At 41.0% G+C, this 20,657-nt stretch overlaps 1 protein-coding gene across 5 annotated transcripts in view; it reads right to left on the bottom strand.

Annotated features, from left to right (window-relative positions):
* Window positions 1–20,657, bottom strand: part of EML1 (EMAP like 1) — a 154,353-nt gene that overhangs the window by 5,930 nt on the left and 127,766 nt on the right. For all 5 annotated transcript variants that reach the window (XM_063118030.1, XM_063118028.1, XM_063118029.1 and 2 more), the window contains 11 exons: window positions 20,278–20,373; window positions 19,260–19,394; window positions 17,776–17,875; window positions 15,830–15,984; window positions 12,801–12,926; window positions 11,307–11,438; window positions 8,189–8,256; window positions 4,785–4,873; window positions 2,216–2,313; window positions 591–678; window positions 223–318 (listed from right to left, as the gene is read on the bottom strand). In XM_063118030.1, coding sequence (XP_062974100.1) covers window positions 223–318; window positions 591–678; window positions 2,216–2,313; window positions 4,785–4,873; window positions 8,189–8,256; window positions 11,307–11,438; window positions 12,801–12,926; window positions 15,830–15,984; window positions 17,776–17,875; window positions 19,260–19,394; window positions 20,278–20,373 — 1,183 coding nt within the window. The remainder of the gene's footprint in view (window positions 1–222; window positions 319–590; window positions 679–2,215; window positions 2,314–4,784; window positions 4,874–8,188; window positions 8,257–11,306; window positions 11,439–12,800; window positions 12,927–15,829; window positions 15,985–17,775; window positions 17,876–19,259; window positions 19,395–20,277; window positions 20,374–20,657) is intronic.

The following is a 20,657-nucleotide window of genomic DNA, read 5'->3' as shown; positions in this document are numbered from 1 at the left end:
GCAGCCTCCATCCATCTCTTAACTGCAATTAAAGGATCTCTGCAATTACTTTTGCACTGGTCACATGACATCTCTGAAGGAATGATGCTCTATTACAAAGCACATCCTGTGTGCAAGGACAATATGGCAGTAAAATGGATGAAAATTCAAACCTGGCTGATTTGCAGAGTGTTAGCAAATTGCAGAGGCAAGGGAAGTTTGTGTGGAACATTACATACTTACCAAAAACATGGAATCCTAAAGTACAGGTGTAAGTAACCCATTCTATATCTCTAGTGGTTTCAACGCTTACTACTTGTTTACAAGCTGAAGGAACCCCTAGAAAGAGAGAGAGAATGAAAGAAAAACAGCATCAATTATGAAGTCGAACAAGAATTAATAAAACTTAGGCTGCAATCCTAAACATAGTTATCCAAGAGTAAGTCCCCTTGAACTCAAAGGGACTTACTTCTGAGTTGACATGTATAAGATTAGGCAGTTCAGAGACTAAATATGTCTCTGCTCTGTAATGGTTTGCTATTCATATTAGGAATCCACTGGTAGCCAAGAATGAACTCTGTACCAGGGACAGAATACTATTTGTTACTCACAGTATAGGATTTCATAGTCCCCTGAATTAGACACAAGGTACTGAGAATTAGCAGACCAGTCCAAGTGAGTAATGAAGCTGGAATGACCCTATGAAGAGATGCATTATATTAATTCCAACAACGTAACATCCCCCAATAGAATTACACTAGTACATATAAAAAGCTACATTGAAAGGTACACTGAAGCCTTGTTTACATTAAAAGCAGTGGGCGACCTGTGTTTGGTTAGCAACCAAGAACACCACATTGGAACCACAGGCTGTAGTCCCAAGTTCCATGTGCTCTTTTGGTGTGGTAGAAAATAGTGGTGTATGGCGACCTAAGTTCAGTGCACACATACTACAAACAGTGCAGCATTTCAAAGCTGTCTCGGGCTACAAATCAAACAAATGAAAAAGGAATCGACATCAATAGTAAATCTGCCTTTACAATTCTAAGAGCTTCTCCTTCCATAGCGGAATCATCAGAGGAACTGGCAGCTCCGTTGATTTAAAGACTATTTGCCTGTTCTGTATGACTATTTTGTAGCCATCTTCACTGTATAACTTCATATCTTCAATTTGAAGTCTGCCTAGGGTTAAAGGTTCAATTTGCCAGTTGCTAGTGACTTTAGTTACTGGAATGTAAATGAAACCAGGAAGGGACCTTGAAGATGATCTAATCCAACCTCCTGCTCAATGCAATAGAGGATGCAGCCGCAGCATCCCTGACAGATGGCCATCCGGCCGCTGCATAAATGCCACCAAGAGAAGGAGAACCCACCACTGGGAGGCAGTTGCTAAACAGCCCTCACTGTTGGGATGTTTTCTTCTAACATTTAACCAAAATTTGCTTCCCTGCAATGTCCAACCATTGGTTCTAGTCCTGTCCTCTGGAGTGACCAAGAACAATTCTGCTCCATCTTCTGCCTGACAGCCTTTCAGTTATTTGAAGACTGCTGCCATATCTTAATCATCTCTTCTCCAGACTAAACATGCTCAGCTCTTTCAACCATTTCTCCTAGGACTTGGTTTCTAGACCCTTGTTGAAGGGTCTAGAAACCAAGTCCTAGGAAAAATGGTCATTCTTCTGTCGACAAGCTCGTTTGTCAATGTCCTTTTTAAGATATAGTGTCCAGAATTGGACAGAGTACTCCAAATGCGAGCTGATTCACTATTTGAACAACCGGTTGTTCCTTTTTATCCTGAAGGACGTAACCTTAACTATGAAAAAAAAGGAGATGTTCTGAACGCTTTTTCTTTAAAAGAACTTTGTTCTTAAAGCCACAGTGAGTTGTTAAGATAGAAACCTCAAACACATACTAGAAATATTTTTGAACAATAGAAGTAAAACAATCTAAGCTGTGAGCAACTAAAAACAGAGACAAAGCAATATCCTGACGAATTTCTGGAAATAATTTAACACCTTTCTCTTTGCACAAACATTTAGTATTGGGAGAATGTGCAGTGTGTTTATGAAATATTTTTATTTTTAGAAAGTTATTTTATAAATTATTTTAAACTCTTGCTGCCAGGGATATTAAATAAATTCATCAAAGGAGAATGTTAAACAACCTTATATGGAAGTAAGGTTGTACCCCTAAGCAACACACACCCATTTTTAAAGGTCATAAAGTGATCACTTACTGAGCATTTGCCAATTCTACTGTATTTCCTCCCATTATCATTAACACTGTATATATAAATACAATTGTCATGAGAACCTATTGCCAAGAAGTTTCCATCTGCAAAACAAAAACAAAATACATGTATGAACATCCATACCGATTTATAAAACAGCGTTGCACGCACTTCATGCTTTTTTCGTAAGGTTAAATACAGAAATATTTCCATTTTAGTATTTACAAATTACGAGGGGCACCACATGGGACAAATTGGCATGATCCAGGGAACTGGCAAGATCCCGTTCCCCTGCATGAACCTCTCCATGTGTAGAAGTTATCTGAGAAGCCCTGTTCTGAGTGCTGAACACATCTTTATTTACGCCAAAAGCTATGGAGACCAAGGCCCTTTTGGTGGGGGCACACAGCCTTCGTGCGATTCTTTCCTTAAGCTTTTTCAGGAGGCCTTTGGAGGAGCAGGCTGAGGTGAGAGCTATGTGCAGCCTTTTATTGAATGATGTATCGATTTTAGCCATTAATTTTATAAAAGGTTTTGATTTGTTTCGAACGTTTGTCCAGAATATTCTATAGCTGAGCAGAGCTTTAGGCGGGAGTTCCACCCATTCCCTCTATACCCACTCTGGGACATGGCTCCCACCTCCTGCTCAGTTCCTGGTCTGCCGCAGTGGAGAAATAAATTAAGAGTGAGACATCAAAGCAGGGAAGAGGATGGGTTGTGACAGATCACAGATGACCATTTGAAGAACCACAATTATTGATAAGCATCTTTTCTTTTTTGTGTTCTCTGTGACTCACACATATGGGTGGCTTATAAGCAAGAAAAACTCAGTGGAAGGATGCTAATGTCACACCAAAACTGTGGAAAGGATTGCCTGGCTGAAGCATGAATCCAGAGGGGCCCTGGATGCTGCACAGTTGGGGAATTGGGACCCTGGAAAAAAGCAGCAGATGATGCTGTGCTGTGGCTCTGGTCAAGCGGCTGCAAACATGTTGCTTCTCCTTTCCCTGTGCCTGAATAACAAAAAAAAATCAGGGGAGGTCCAGAACAAGGCCATGTGTTGTAAGAAAAATGAAAAGAGCTCTTCAAACGACCATGGAGTGAAACTGAACCTCTAACAGGGAGGTAGGGTGAGGAAGAAATGCAGGCAACGCAATGTCTTCAGATCAATTAAATTGTGACACTACCTTTGGGAGGAAGGAGCAATCTGGTTGCAAAACTGCCCAGAGAGCTTCGGCTATTGGGTGGTATAGAAATGCAATAAATAAATAAATAAAACTTTATTTTGGTGGAAAATCAAATAAGGTTGGACCTGGAGGAGAGTGTACACGCCGAGCTGATGGCAGAGAAAACTTCCAGAGGATGGTGATGATGCTGGTAAAGTTTTGGTGACAGTAGTGACTACGAGGACATACCATTGGGGAACAATCCTGGGATATGGCTGATAAGACCGTGGTGGAGATTATTATATCCATGCACTAGATATTGTGCATTGGAGGAATGGTGATCCTAAGGGAGGTGTAATCTTTCCAAAACAGACACAGGCGACCCAAGATGTGATGGCTGTGAGACCATAGGTACCAGGACTGATTACGTTAGCAAGGGTGATGTAATATGCTAGTTATTGGACTATTTTCCTGCCAAAGCTGGTGCACTATTTGAAGAATTCCTGCTCAATTCCTGCAATGCTCAATTCCTGCATTGAGCAGGGGGTTGGACTCTATGGCCTTGTAGGCCCCTTCCAACTCTGCTATTCTATGATTCTATGAAGGCCTTTAAAAACGAGGAAAAAGAACTCAACGACAAGAGAGAACAAGAGAAGAAAAAAACTCTGCCCAGCAGTCCCAGAAAGGAACAACTGTTATTTGTGGTAGATAAAAACATGTAAGATATGGAGAATATTCCAAATGCTGCCACTTGCTGAAGCGGACAAAAAAGAACAGAGCAGGAGGTAGGAATCAGACCCTGGTGTGTGTCCAGAGTGGGTGAGTGGGACTCCTGCCTAAAATCGTGCTCAGCTATAGAGTCCCGCTTACCCACTCAGTTACGGACAACTGTTCTGCGCAGTTGCATAACCCATCTGTGTGAGTCACAGTGATCCAGAAGAAGAAACTCTGTTATGCATCCTGGCTTTGTTTCTTCTCATCGTATTTTATGCTGTATGTACCTGGTCAAGTTATTCCAAGCTGGGGGTATAATTCAAGCACTTTTCAAATGTATTCCTGAACATGACACATGAGGTGCATCCAGGTATGACATCAAAATCAAAAGAAATGACATCTGTCGGCTTGTGGATACATTAACTGGCAACTGGTGAGATCAAATTAAGGCAGCCATACTTCAGTTTGGCTGGCCCAGTGATGTAACAGCTTAGGTTTCAAGTTTTGTGTGAACGAGGTAACATTTTAAAAATATATTCACTGTTAAAGTTGTGCACCTTTTACCTCCAGTAATTAAACCTGTTGAGCAACATAATCATGCAATGTAAGAGTGTGGCATTTGGGGATAAAAAAACACATTTTATAAAGCATCCAGATCTTTTTTTGTTTAAACAACTGAACAAACAATGCCAAACCTGGTGAGTAACGCATTGTGGACAGCTGTTCATTTCCATCTGTGTGTACGGTGACCAAATCTTTTGTTTCGGTGTCAAACACAAACCACCTGTTGAAAACATTGGGAGGAAAAGTCAACAAGTTGTTTCATAATGAAGCCAGTCAGGGTGGTGGTGGTGGGGGTTCCCAGCATAAGAAAGTCCTTCTGGATCAGACCAAGGATCCATCTAGCTTTAGATCCTGCTTCCCACAGTGGTCGATGTGATGTTTTACTGTTTTTGCTAATGTTGTGATGTTTGTTGCCAATGTTATGATGAAAGTATTTGCAATGTTTTACTGTTTATTGCTGTTCAAGATGCAAGTCCTGTGGGCATTGGATGGTAAGTGGTTAATGCTGTTGGGAGGGGGAGTGAGTGAGTAGAATGTGTGAGGTGAATGCCGATTGGCTGGCGGTACAAAGGTTTGTATCAGCAATTAGCAGCTAGAGGGAGGAGTTAGGGAAGGAAGCAGTTGGGATTTATATGTGGAGAGTTAGTTAGATTCTGGGGTTCGTCTGTATAGGAAGTGTAGGAACGATGTGTAGGAACGTGTTTTATTATTTTGGGGAAAAGAGTGAGAGGGAGGAGAGAGTGTAGTCTAGGGGGTAGAGTAGGCAGGGTTGCATTTGAAACTCTATTGAAACAAACAAGTATTGAACCTGATGAAACCATAAGCTTGTACACTGCATAAACTTACTTATTGTTTAATAAAAGCTATTCTGTTTTATAAACTGGAATTGGATTCTTGGAGAACCTGAGGTAGGGTTTAGTGTCAAATGGTGGCAGAGGTGAAAGATAAGGTTGAATACAGGGTGCTGGGCTGGGTGCTGTGGGGCCAAATGGAGTTGGTGAGTCACAGAATCAGTGAGCAGCATTTTGATTGGGATCCTTTTATTTATATGGGAAATAAAGGAAGGACCAATAAGGGGTCGTCACAGTCGATCCACTGTATTTGGGAAGTCTACGACCAGTGCTTGGATTAGAGCAGTCTGTCACACTGGGATTCAGTAGCATGCTGCCTGTGAAACCCCCAGTTCCATTTTGCCTAGCATTATGGCTAATATAGCCATCGACACACTATTCCTCCATGAATTTGACTTATTATTTTTTAAAGCCATCTAAGCACTACAAATTCTGTAAATTTTATAAATAAATTCCATAAAGACAGCTTTAAAGACTAGCCTTTTCCGGCAGGCCTACCCAGATGAATGTTAAACCAAGAATTTTTAAGATGTGTTAATTGTTGTTTTGATGTTGTATTGGGTTTTTATTAGGGATGTGCTCCGCTTCTAATCGGACCGGTGAATTAGAAGCGGAGCGGGGTGCTTCGCCTCCCCTTAAGGCGGAGGCGAAGAGGATTGGGGGGCCGGCGGAGCGTGGCGAAGAGGATCGATGTGAAGGCGGATCCTTCGCCTCGATCCGGAGCTCCGCTGGAAAGGTAAGTGGGGTTTACTGGGCCCTGCCGCTGTCACTGTCGCCCATGCGGCGACAGCAGCCCGGCCCGGTAAACTCCCCCTCCTCTCCCTTACCTGCCTCCGTCCGCGGTCCCTCGGCTTCTTCAATTGAGCCCGCGGTTCAACCAGGAAGTCTAGGCCGCACTTGTGGTCCAGACTTCCTGGCTGAACTGCGGGCTCAATTGAAGAAGCCGACGGACCGTGGACAGAGGCAGGTAAGGCCCCCCTCCCCCTTGGTCCCTTACTGGGTTCTGCTGCCATCGCCGCACGGGCGGCGACGGCGGCAGGGCCCAGTAAACCCCCCCGCCCTCCTCTCCCAGCCTTACCTGGCACCACTCCCCTCCACTGCGGAGCTCCAATTCGGAGTCGGAGCTCTGCGGCGAAGAGGAGCGGAGTATGGGCGGAGCGGCACGAAGCGGGCGAACCGAAATTTTCGGATCGGCCCGCGGGGCGGAGCGGCGGGTCCGTGCACACCCCTAGTTTTTATATTCTCTTTTAATTAATTTTATGCATCTGATTTATACTGTATTGTTGTACTAATGTTGTTCCCCACCTCGATCCAAAGGGAGAGGTGAGTAATAAATAAATAAATATATTATTATTATTATTATTATTGGTGATACCCCAAGTTCTGATATTATGGGAAGGGAGAGAAACTGTCCTATCTGCACAGAATGGGTTGTATCTAACCTGGATGTCTGCCAGTGAAACATAAAGTACTGGTGGAAGGGATTTCTCTTCCCCCTGCGAATTAAAACTGCTTTTCCTTTTTTCTTTTCCTTTTTGTCATTAGCAATGTTGCTTTGGACCCAATTTTATTTGAAATAATGGGATACTTAAGGGGAAATCCTATGGTTCTTTGGAGGGGGGGAGGTGTGTGGGTCTGCTGCTTGAGGCTTCCTCATTCCAGTGGCAGAAACATCTACTGCAAGTTCTTGTCCACAGCAGGAGGAGGGATTGTCAAGACAAAAATATTTTTTACAGAAAAATGTAAAGTATACTGTTTTGGCAATAGATGCATATTGCCAAATCAATCAATGTCTGGGATTCAAAGAACTGGCAAAGTAATGCTGTGAGTTCATAGGTTTTTTTTAGAATTGTTCTCCTTGAACAGCAGCTCCTCCGTGTTGCACAGCAAACTGCTTTGAAACAGTGGGGGATTTCAAAAACTTTGCAAGGTGGCATGGGGAAGAGTTATTCAAAGAGGAAAAAATCCCCTAGGATAGCACAAATACCTTGTGTGAACCAGAGCAACTCTTTGGATCCAAACAAATGCACTTGAATCATGAGAAACCCCTTTCACTGAATTTCATACATTAGCGCAAACAAGTATTTTCCTCCCCTGAGATTATTCATGTGGAATATGTTAAGCAACCCAGACAAATCCAGTGATAGAAATTCACTCTGAGTTGTATCCAATAATGTCTCTCCACTCATAGAATCATAGAATAGCAGAGTTGGAAGGGGCCTACAAGGCCATCGAGTCCAACCCCCTGCTCAATGCAGGAATCCACCCTAAAGCATCCCTGACAGATGCTTGTTGAAGGCTCTTTCATCTAGCAGGGATTTCCTGTCAATGGGCTGGGCCAGAACTCCCCCTCCCACTGCAACCCCACATGCCACTTCCCACAGTGTTCTGAGGGATCCCCCAGCCTTCCAGAGCACACCAGTGGGAGGGCGCTCAGGGGCTATGGAGGAGGCAGAATTGAAGAACACTGCCTCTCTCCCCTTTCTGTTGATGGAAAAACCCTGCTGGATTGAAGAGCCTTCTGTCAGTGGAGGGACAGCATAGGATAAAATGCTCTATATTTATAAAATGCTCTATATTTATATATTTAAAAGCTGGGAACTTGTTTATTCCTATCTGACAAAAGTGTATAGTGCCTATGAATGCCCACTGTCCAAACCATCCCCTCCCCTCCCCATTCTTACCTTCCAGTTAGTGTTCCTACTGCAACTACAGATCCTGAAGGATGAAAACCAGAAGACTGTGCTGGATCCTGTAATGTTTCAAAAGAATTATATGTCTACAGCAGCAATTATAGCAATTTATAACAACAATGTATAATTCAAATAGTTACTTAGTCCACCTAATTCCCTACATTATAAGATTTTAAAAGCTTCTGTGAGATCTTATGGATTCACTCTACCAGGCAAACACTCTTGGAAAGGAATGGGATTTATGCAAGAGTAAGAATGGATTACATTCTTATTATACCAAGAGCAATGCCTCAGTGCTACCAAATCAGCCACCAAAGTCCATTTCGCCTTTGGGAAGGGGAATTTGAAGAACAAAAACTTAATTTTAATAGAAGTGCTGAAATATACATGTGAAGGAAATAATATTGAAATAAAAAACTAAAGAATAGTTTTGGCTAAAGCATGGGGTATAATTGCTGTAAATAATAATTTAAAAAGAATATTTTTGGCTCAAGCATGTTGCATAAATGCTGTAAAAATAAAAAATGTACAGATTTAATACATACTCCAAAAAAGAGAATTATGTAATATAATTTGGATATATAAAGGAACGCAGAGATGTTAAAAAATAGTGATACCCATGATGTGAATAAAGATCTATAAAGTATTAAAATATATTTAATACAAAATTCCTTAGGGTGAGCAACACTTAATGTAAAAGCATTGTTTTTGTTTGTTTTGCTGAGAGGTCCGTTTTCAGGAAATTCTCATGCAACAAGAGCAATGCTTCTTTTTACAGGCAACTGTGTGAAGAAGTAGGTGATTGTGGAGCTGCAAGGGTTTGGAAAACGAATCTCCAATTGCATTGAGCAGAGGGTTGGACTTGATGGCCTTATAGGCCCCTTCTAACTCAACTATACTATGATATAAAAAGAGCTGTCCAAAGTTAGAACCAGCCTTGAAGGCCTATGGGCCCCCTAGTGGCACTTGGGAGAGGTCAGGGGAATCTTCCTCACACAGTCTTCTCTGAGGAAACTAGCTTGTACAATCAGCGGAAGTGATGGCTAAGCAATCTTCATTTCTATTGCTCAGACATGCTTGTGTATCTGCTCAACATGGCATTCATGTCACAAAGTGTTGTATGTTTATGATATGAATAACCTAACATCCAAACAAACGTACCCTGAGAGATAAGAAGCAAGGGGAGCAAGAGAATGGCTGAACCTTCTTGGAAGCTTTTAGTTAAATAAATTTTAATTCCCTCTGCCTGGATTTCTGTTAATTCTCCACAGGGGGAAAAAAGATCCCCTCTCCAACTAGATGATTATGGCCACAAGTCAAGATAGAATTAGGTATGCTTAAATCTACTGATTTCAGCTGCCCTTCCTTGAATTACACACCGGCTCTGCTCTCTGATCTTCGTGTGATGAAATTCTCTTCCACCTTCAGTTTCGCTATCATGATTTATTAGTTCCATTTAACTATGAGACATATATGTATTTCAATGACATACATGTATTCTCCCACATATTTGCTAAGGATAATCACCTCAAAAACATTAATTAGAAATTTGGAACTGTCAAGCTTGGCTAATATTGTATGTGCAATTGGCACAAATCCATTTTTATTAATGAACTTCTGAAATGGAAACATTTCCACAGAAAAGTAAAACCCAGCCCACATCACTGCCTAATATGCTATCTGGAAGACAGCCCTAAAAATGTCCACAATAATTTCACAATCAAAACTGTATTTTTGTCTTCCTCCCAATGCAATGTAGGCCAATTTGTTATTATCACCCAGGTACTGAACTGTAAATATTCAGCAGTTTTCTCAGTTGAAAGAATGTTGAATTCTTCACAGAAGCTGGAAGGTCACTCTTATCAGCATAAAATGAGATCTGCTAAACTGAAATTCAGTATCATTGAACTGAATAGCAACTTCAGAAGTGCCCAGGACTCAGCAGGTATAGGCCGCTTGGATTAATGCCTGTACAGTGTTGCTCTGGATGGGATTTCAAATGTTAAGAGTCTCTTAAGTTGAAGCATGCCATTCTTGAAATAAAAACTCCTCATGTCATCAGACTCGCTGCGTGTTATATGATATTTGCTAGTACTGCATTTGGCTTATGCTCTACAAAGAGGTCAAGTAGACTATGGATGACAGACTTGGAAGCCATTATTACTGGAAGAACTGAATGAACCATCTCTATCCAATCTTTATTAACTCCAAGCAATATTTCTGAGGTTACATGTATACTACAGCTTTTAAAAGTTATTCCCTTTATCAAGTGAACTGTGTGAAGGCTTAGGGGTCTTAAGAATTCTCAGGACTCTCAGCAACTACAGTTCCAAGCATTCTTTGGCGAAGCCATGACAGGTAACCTGGTATAAAACCAATATAATTTTGCAATGCACAGACTGAGAAGAGCAGATTGAAAAATTGCTTTCAGACAATACAAATGATTAAGATATATGGCTATATTTGGGATATATTTGAAAATAAGGATTATATTACCTAAACAATTAATGTGCTAAGTGCTTTATCTCTCAGCATCAAATTTGAAAAGCATTTTCAGCACCATTCAGAATTTTTAGCAACTGGCATTTGGAGTGATTTCTGCATAGGGAACATGCATGAAAGCTATGCCATAATTGGCAAATGTCATGGAAGAGCAGAAGACTCTTTCATGAAATCCATCTTTTTTCAGCAGCTGCAGTTCACAGGGCAATCTCTGAACAAGTTGATTTCATAGCTATTCCAACAAAATGTTCCTCACATATAAGGATGGGACTTGCTCTAAATAGTCTTTGGCTATTGGGTGGTATAGAAATGAAATTAATGAATAATAGTCTGTAGATGCAAATTCTTAAATGGGAATTGGCTCCTAGGTCTAACAAGCCTAAGCAAATGTAGGTCCTGGTGATCTACTACAACATTAATTCCCTCCTCCCTTCCCCACCCCCCAAACGTACTAACACTAATAACCTTTAACCTTTTCTACAAGACTAGATCGGCACCTTCCACCACCCCTTAATCAGTTTCCATTCAAGGGCCAGCTCAGATCACTACATATAGGGTTTAGAGGCAAAACGATATTTAATTGAAGTCTGGAAAAAGGAGAACATACCTCTATAATTTTGTTCCAGATGGGACGATGACTGATGGCATCCCAGAGTGTAATGTGTTTGTCTTGCCCACAAGTAAAGAACTGAGGTTTGGAAGGATGGGACGTTAGTCCCCAAAGTTCATCTGTATGACCCTGAATAAATACAGTAACATTTCTTCAGTAGATGAACAATAGAAAATTATGGCCACATTTGCATGCCACTTTAAGCCAGGAAGCCTGGCTTATTAAAATTCACTGGGCATGAGTTGCATGCTGGTGGATGGAGACTACTCTACCTAGTTTGTTTGTGGGCAAACAAACTAGGCATGCATATTTAGCATTTCATCCAAATCCGAAATTATGGTTTATTGGGCCCAAATAAGCCAAATTTATATGCCAGTTTTAAACCAGTGATTATTATAGCTTATGAGTCCTGGCTTGTAGCTTCTGGATTCAGCCCTGAGCAGGTTTCAGTGGCGGCCAGCTGCGCCCCTTCCTAGAGATGTCTGACATGGCCACGGTGACACATGCCTTAGTTACATCCTGATTGGATTACTGTAATGCGCTCTATGTGGGGCTGCCTTTAAAGAGTCTTCGGAAACTTCAGTTAGTTCAAAGAGGTTCAGCCAGAGTGCTGACCAGGGCTGGTTACAGGGAGCATACAACTCCCCTGTTAAAACAGCTCCACTGGCTTCCAGTCTGTTTCCGAGCACAATTCAAAGTGCTGGTTATAACCTATAAAACCCTATACAGCTCAGATCCATGTTATCTGAAATACTGTATTCTCCCTTATGAGCCTGCCTGTGCGTCGATCTTCAAGAGAAGCCTTTCTCTCAGGCCCACCACTATCACAGGCACGCCTGGTGGGAACACAGGAGAGGACCTTCTTGGTGGCTGCTCGAATGCTCTGGAACTTTCTTCTCAGGAAAGCTAGACTGGCTTCCTCTTTGATGTACTTTCGGAGGCAGGCAAAAACTTTCTTGTTCTGGCAGGCCTTTGGCGAATAATCTGGACCTCCCTCTATGCCTAGGACTCTTTAAATTGTTATATGTTTTTAAATATTCACCACATTGCCTTTCCCTCTCCCCTTCTTCTCTTTTTCCTCCAGGAATAAAACTGTGATTGTAAGCATTTTGGATCAGGGTCCCGGGGTTTTCCCATTTATGTTACTTTGGAAAGTATTCTGTACACGGTTATATTATTATACACATGTAAAAATAGTATCATACATATTTATTTAAAATTAAGAATTACTACTCATTCAGCACTCTTAGCTCCTCTGCAGGGGAGTCCATTCAGTTCTTCAAGAAACCTCTTAAAATTGTTTTCTTTTCTTTTTTTTAAAATAATAATTACAGAATTAAGGCTACAAGTTCCTCTTTAAAAACTTTGGATTGTATCCAATGTTAGTATAACTTAAATCCCATTCATTTCAGTGGATCTGTTCTAAGTAGGATTAACATTGGATAAAACTCTTTAGCCTTCAGGATGAATTGTACTCAAAGAAGTAGTTACCTGGGTAATGGGAGAAAAGTCGCCTGACAGGGAACCTTGTAGAACAAAGTTTCGAGTAGTGCCTATCAACACAATGTCACCTTTCCCCTCCGCTATTGTTCTTATTGGCCCAAACTGCTCCGGAATCTATTTTTAAAATTAACAAGTGAATTGATTAAACAAGCACAGAATAATTTCTCAAATGTACATTTTCTACCCTGCTGATATAAAGATACGTGTTTTTCTGTTGAGAAGGTTTATGTTGATATGAAACAGTCATTTCTTTTTCCACTGAAACACCTGAGGCGCTTCCACACAAACCTTTTATAGCAGCCTTCCTCAACCTGGGGCATTCTGGGAGTTGTAGTCCAACACATCTGGAGCGCGCCCCAGGTTGAGGAAGGCTGTTTTATAGTAACACCACCCTGAATCATTCAGAGAATTTAACTGTAGTAAGTTTGTCAGTGAGTAGAAATACAGACTTCACAGAGTTCTAGCTTATTAAAACACACAAGTAGACCTGTGCAATTGAATAGAGTCAGTAGATTTTAGCAGGCTTTAGCTGACAAGAGTAGGCTTCATTCCCTAGATGGGCTTCTCATCATTATCATACATTTTTTTTTCACAGAGTCTTATCTCAAGATGAGCTGGAACGTTTTCACTCCTAACCAGGCACTGAAAAAGGCAATTAGCTTCCCAAGTTGGATGCTTTGGGAACAATACAATACAGTTCATGATTTTTTCCTGATGCACACATGTACAATAATCCAGTTTGTGTTTTTTCCGAACACACACATGGACTATGAGCTAATTTGTGATTTCCTAGTCTCACAAGATGATTGTAAACTAATTAGAATTATAAGCAAGTTTCCCCCACCCCACCAGCTATTTAAACATGTTTAAATAGCGGAAGTGTGCCTGGTTGGTCTGGCTCCTCAAAGCAAATGGAGAAATAGCAAGCAAGCAAGACAATACATTCTTTCTCACTCATCTCTTCTCCCCCAACCCCACGCCCCACATCCCTGACTTTTTCCAAAGTGTTTGTCTGGTTTAGTTCAGCCAATAAGCCAGTCAGCAATGCACCCCTGGCTGACCACTCTGTCGCCCAGTAGAACCCCCTCCCTTGCAGAAGTCTTCTCCTACTGGCTAGCTTAGGCTCTTGAGCCAATTAAAAAAATTATCCTGAGTCAGGGGAGCATGCACACACAGCTAAGTGGCCTTGAAAGACCTTTCTCCTGGGGAGAAAGGCTCTGTGCTTGTGTGTCAGTTCGTGCACGTACAATCCTAAAAATGTCACTGCCACGCTGGAACATGAATTCCTATTCCCAAGGCAGCAGCTGGCCACTTCAATGGGAAGATGGAAGTGAAACAACCATTAAAAAAATTCAAGCAGGTATGGGGTCATGTGAGCAGGCTGGCACGCCCCAAGCCCTATAATTTCAACTGCCCCTGTCCCTGCCCTGGCCTCCACTCCAAATTAATCTTTTGCATTCATAGTACAGCAGATCCATAAGCAAATATATGCTAAACTGTAATAATTTTTTAATTTAAGTAGACAAGCCTGCCTCAGAACATGAATTGTCTACTCTAGATTGTGGTCAATGAATGGGAACCAATGATTTCCAGAACCCCAATATGCATATGTAGTTGCAAAATATACCCCACAGAGTTACATATAACCCAAGTCTTCACTATTGGGGGATGGTTCATGTATATAATGGGACTGTAAAGAACATTCCCAAACAGTGAAGAAAATAGGTGAAGACACTGCTTGGACTGAACTCTGCACAGGCATTATAGTTTTCAAACACGTTCCACCGCCTCTTAAATTGTCCAGAATTGCAGCAGCACAAATATATTAAGGGCCTCCTCTTTCTATCAAATATATCAGATTTTGCATTGCACTATTATATGATAATAAGCTGTTTTGTCTCGGGGTCTCTGTGGCGTTACACCCCACAAGTCAATTCCAAATGTATGTCTGCAGTTTGTAAGTCTGTGGTTTGTAGAATGTTGGCCTGAGTGGGCGGAGTTAGAATGTCTTGGGAGGGGGAGGAGTGATATATATAAGGGAATGACTGAGGAGATTGAGAGTTCTTGTTCTTGTTCTTTTCAGGAAAGCTTTTCAGGGAGACTTGTTAGGTACTCTTAGAGTCTGTAGTGCTCTCTGTATTTATGGTACTTAAGTTCTGGGAAATTTGAGAGTCAGTGTAGTGAGGGGTGTCTTTAGAGTGTGGTGTGCACATAATGGAAGTATATTAATCAATACTGATAATAAAGAAAGTTCAAGAGTGATTGTGTGAGAAAAAAGGAAAGCGCGAATGTGAGAGTGACAGGATTGAATGGAAGGTTTCAAAAAGGTTTTTAAATGTTGTTATTTGAAACAAAGCTTATGAACTTTTAAAAATAAATTTTGATTGTTTGTTTTAAAACTACCACAAAAATCCCACGTGTCTGTTTGGCATTTATCATCTTAAGTTTACACATTCAGCACCCACTCTGACAATCATTCACCTAAGCAGATATAACTCACAGCGCATTATTATATACAATAAAATCCTTCTCCATTTTAAACCCCTTTCTCCACATAGTTTGGAGGAAGGTGGGTTTTATCCCTTGCCTCAGGCGTATCAAGCGGTGGTGCTTAGCTTGAGCAGGGAGTAGCCTCGGCCGGGTCTGGTGTTCAGAGCCTGTGTCGCCCCATAATAAGTGGTGGCAGACGTGAGGTCTGGTGTTCAGAGCCTGTGTCGTGGCAGTCTCGTCCTTAGACATGGGTGCATGGCTTAAAAATCTAATGTCAGAGTGGAGGAATATGCTGGGAAATACCTAGGATGAATGCCAAAGTATTATCTGTCCTCTTCAAAGCAGATGCATTACATGACCTTTCTAATGTTAAATTTGTATTAATCTTAGGGCATGGATATCAGTCATGAAAGACACAATAATTTCTTGTAGAAGTAGTCAAACTGATCCCCACCCCTCGCCCCGAAATCAATCTCTTTTAAAACAAAAATGCAAAGAGATCAGTTTTAAAGGATTGGTAACATCACCTCAGTTTTGTGAAGTTTTTGGTAATTCCCATTCCAAGATATTAGCTTTCTGTCTTTTCCGCCTCCGGACACAAGCGTACCATCTCGGAGCATACAAAGTGCAAAAATGCCACCTTCATGGGCTCCTTGAACTGCAGAGCTTATTCTGTTGGTACCTAAATACGGGGCGAAAAGAAGTTATTTTAGTTGAACATTCAGTTATTTCTCTTTTTACAATAGCAAGCCTGGTATTGTAAATTGTTGTAGATCACAAGCTGAATATGAGCCAACAGTGCAATATGGCTGCAAGAAAGGCAAATGCTATTTTGGGCTGCATTAATAGAAGTATAGCTTCCAAATCACATGAGGTACTGGTTCCTCTCTGTTTGGCCGTGGTTAGGACTCATCTAGAGTATTGCGTCCAGTTCTGGGCTCCACAATTCAAGAAGGATGCAGACAAGCTGGAGCGTGTTCAGAGGCGGGCAACCAGGATGATTAAGGGTCTGGAAACAAAGCCCTACGAAGGGAGACTGAAACAACTGGGCATGTTTAGCCTGGAGAAGAGAAGATTGAGGAGACATGATAGCACTCTTCAAATACTTAAAAGGCTGTCACACAGAGGAGGGCCAGGATCTCTTCTCGATCCTCCCAGAGTGCAGGACACGGAATAATGGGCTCAAGTTACTGGAAGCCAGATTCCGGCTGGACATCAGGAAAAACTTCCTGACTGTTAGAGCAGTATGAAAATGGAATCAGTTACCTAGGGAGGTTGTGGGCTCTCCCACACTAGAGGCCTTCAAGAGGCAGCTGGACAATCATCTGTCAGGTATGCTTCAGGGTGGATTTCTGCATTGAGCAGGGGGTTGGACTTGATGGCCTTATAGGCCCCTTCCAACTCTACTATTCTATGATTCTATTCTGGCCACTGAAATATAATGGTGGTTTGGGTCTTTGGCTGCTTCCTGATGAGGCTTTTATTGTGCAATTGCCCTTTCTCATTCATGGAATTTTACAGCCGGTCTATTTGCAACCCTCTCGTTTTTTCCTACGGTTTCTTCCTTTTTTTTTTCTTACTAAAAAACATCCGTTAAGAAGGGAAAGATGGAAAAACTGCACAATGTCTTTTGATTGGCAGCACCAGCAGCCATCCGGCTGGAAGCACTCTATTTTGCTATGTTTAAGTGGGCCAGTAGGAACCATGCCTATGGAGTTAGAATCAACTTTTGGTGTTAATTTCCCCAGTTTGTCAAATGCAACCATGGAGGTTGCTCAGCAGTTTGACTTGTTAAAATATGCATATAGTAATTTAAGATTGAAACACACAAAGTGCATGCTATTGCAATCTAGGACTATGCCGAATGTTTTGCAAGTGAGATTTTTCTGCATATAAGGGGAGCTTCCAGAGGACTGAACAACCCTTCCAAAATCTTGCCTTTTTCATGTTCACCATTCCTCTTGGCAATTGCTTCAGTAAGAATAAGAATCACATAGCCAATTTGATAACATGATTACATCATGAAGACAACTAGATTTGGCTAGGCGACTACTTCACAAGGCCAATTCAGATTCATACAAATGCTTCATGTCCTGACTAAGAAGGACAGCCCATTTCCCACCCAGCCCTCTTCATGCCCTGCTCTTTTACTAAAAAGCGGTATAATTTTTTTGCAGGGGCAAAAGTGTTTGCAATAAGCATCACCGTCATCTCCTCCTGATTCTGGATCAGTTCTGTTTTGGTCTTTTTTTAAGGAAAACTAAACAAGCACTCACTTAAGTCTAGGATAAAGACTTTTAAGAAAATATTCTCTGATACCTTCGGCTTCATAGGGACTCTCAGTAGAGACTAGGCTTATGGTTCAAAGGCGTAATTATTCTTGTTTACAACTTTTCATTTTTCTACAACAGGGAAGATTTTTCCTAACAATGTAATATGTAGTTATTTTTATTTTATAAGTTCATTATCTCACCTTTTCCCCATACTAAGATATTTCCACTTGAGTCTCCTGTGATTGTATCACCATTTTCAGAAAACGTCACACACAAGACAAACTTTGGCTTTTCTTGTTTCTGCACAATAAGAGGTTTAGTATATTCATAAATATCACTGAGGATTTACAAATATCACTGAGTACGTATCTTTATTGCATATTTTATTTATTCACTTTATCAGTCTATTTATATCACTTATATTTATATTATATTGTTGCCTTCTACCGGAGGATAAAAATAAGGAAACATAACTAACAAATACTTCAAAGATTACAAGTTCTATAAATCTTGTCTACACAATTTAAGAGTTCTTAAAGTGAGGTACAGTAGTTGAACAAAAGTCTTAATGTTGTTGTAGCAAAACAATTATATATGTGTTACACACATTATATGAAGTAGAATACATTCCGCAAATACCTTATCTATACATTATTACACCAGGAATAATGCCTACAGCACTCTAAGAAGAAAAAAACCTTTAAACCAAAACTACATTTAAAATACCTGGTTATGGAAGCACAGTTTTACTGTTATATTCCATAGCCAGAAGTTTAATTCTTATTCACCCCTTCATTTGCATTAATGGCTGCTTCGATTTATATTAGGTTGGTTACAGATTTAGTTATGCTTGGAATAGACCCATTGAAATCAATGAGACTTAAATTAATCATGACTTAATTAAATCTAATTGGGTTCAATAGGTCTACTCTAAGTATAACCAAGTCTGGATCCAACCCATTGCATTGGGCTCATGGCAGCAAAATCTCTGATACAGATTAGCTGGATTGATGTGGTATAGACTAGAGAATGTCCAGTTGCTCAGGGAATTAAATTGTTGATTTCACGGCTTGCGTGAGGGAAGGGATAGTTAGTTTGGCTGGGAATAAAAACTTTACAGAGGCTGAATATTAGGTAAGGAAGCTCAGAGACAGGGAGCCCAGAAGAAAGGCAGGGGTGTAGAAAATGAGAAAGACGAACTTGAAAGGAGGGGGTAGGTGTCCTGAGGGAAATAGCTGAGAAAACTGAATACTGAGACAAGAACAGGCTAATCATAGAGGGCGTCTCTGAAGAAATGTCATGGTCAGGTGAGGTTATATTCCATACAGGTGGAGATACGAGTGCCGATGAAACTGGCCAAGGTACAGGGTGGCTCATAAAGTAATTGCTATGTCTAAAGTCAAGGCCCTAATAGGGGAACTCTATCAGTTGTGGCTTCTACTGTCACTACAGCATTGTGCAACCTGAAGGGGGCAACAAGACTAAAGTAGCAACATTGGAAGAGAGAAGACTGAGGTTCACATATTGAACTGAACTAACAAGCCTATTCTTTGGCTGTAGGCTTAGAACGTAAGAAGTGCCATGTTGGATCAGACCGAGGGTCCATCTAGTCCAGCACTCTGCTTCTAGTATGTATATATTGCTGCTAAAAAAAAATAATGAACAAGAATGTAATTCTTTTTACCTCAAATAATCCCTGCTTTTTAATAAGACAATTTCCTTCAAGCGTCCAAAAATAAAGATGTGATTTTCCACATGTAACTATTATATTCGTGTCTGTAGGGTGAAAATCAGCGGCAAACACTGCTTCGTTAGAGCACTAGAAGGAGGAGAAAATATTTTAACTTTCACAAGCAAATATTTATTTTATTTATTTATATCCCGCCTTTTTACCAGTACTGGGACTCAAGGCAGTTTACAAAATTAAAACATGTACTATTAAAACATATAAATATAAATTTGAGCTGGGGGTTGGACTCGATGGCCTTATAGGCCCCTTCCAACTCTACTATTCTATGATTCTATGAAATTTACAAAAGTTAAAATAGAATTAAACCTACAGTAAAATTAAAATTAAAAACATGTTGTTGTTGTTTTTAAAAACCAGTAACAAAACAAAACCCTCTGCAGAACCCCCTTTAAGAGGTGAGACTCCAATAGTCACCAGGGCCTGGCTTCGTGTCAAAACAGAAACGCTTATGTTTATTAAACATATCCCCGTCTATTTGACTATAAAGCAGGGGTGGAAGGTTGTTTATTTTCCATACTAAATGTAACACATGGGCAAGGGGAGTGACCCCCATTTTCTTCTCAGCCTTATTTTGCTCCATGGCTTAAAGCCATCTTTCTCCAGCCTAGTTCAACTATTGGAAGTGAAATAGGCCGGGGGAAATGAGTTTAATAACTCAGCTAGTAGCAGTAGCTGCATCAAGAGCTGGCTCTCTATACTCTCTTCTTAAAAAGAAGAAGAAGAAGAATCTATCAGGAAAAGGCAGGACTTCCTGCTCTCTCACATTCATTTATAGTGAAGCACCTATTTCAAGGAAGAAGAGCTTGTTAAAGCAAGCGGAGGGCCCAGCAACAAACCTGGCAAGATGTTTGAATGAAAATGAAATATTACGGGGATTTTATGATGGCAACAACAACAACAACAACACCCTGCCGGTCTCAAGTAGCACACAAACAACCGTATCACAAAATACCTTGACATCTGCAAGCTTTTCTTCTCTCTGCCAGTCCCACACTGAAAGCACATGGTCATTGGAGTCATCCACTGAACAAATGTTACTTCCGCCATTCTGAAATAAAACACGAAATGTTCCATCACCCAACACCCCATGGGAAGTTATACGCCAAAAAATGATGAAATACAACTGACAAGGGGTGCTTTCACATAGAGCAGCCTTCCTCAACCTGGAGCGCTCCAGATGTGTTGGACTGCATCTCCCAGAATGCCCCAGCCAGCTGGCTGGGGCATTCTGGGAGATGCAGTCCAACACATCTGGAGCGCCCCAGGTTGAGGAAGGCTGACATAGAGAAATTGTGCAGCTCTTCCATCTTATCTTCCTTAATGTTTGTTTTG

This window comes from Elgaria multicarinata, chromosome 2 (assembly GCF_023053635.1).
Source record: "Elgaria multicarinata webbii isolate HBS135686 ecotype San Diego chromosome 2, rElgMul1.1.pri, whole genome shotgun sequence".
Lineage (NCBI taxonomy): Eukaryota > Metazoa > Chordata > Lepidosauria > Squamata > Anguidae > Elgaria > Elgaria multicarinata.
This window is presented reverse-complemented; position numbering and strand designations above follow the sequence as displayed.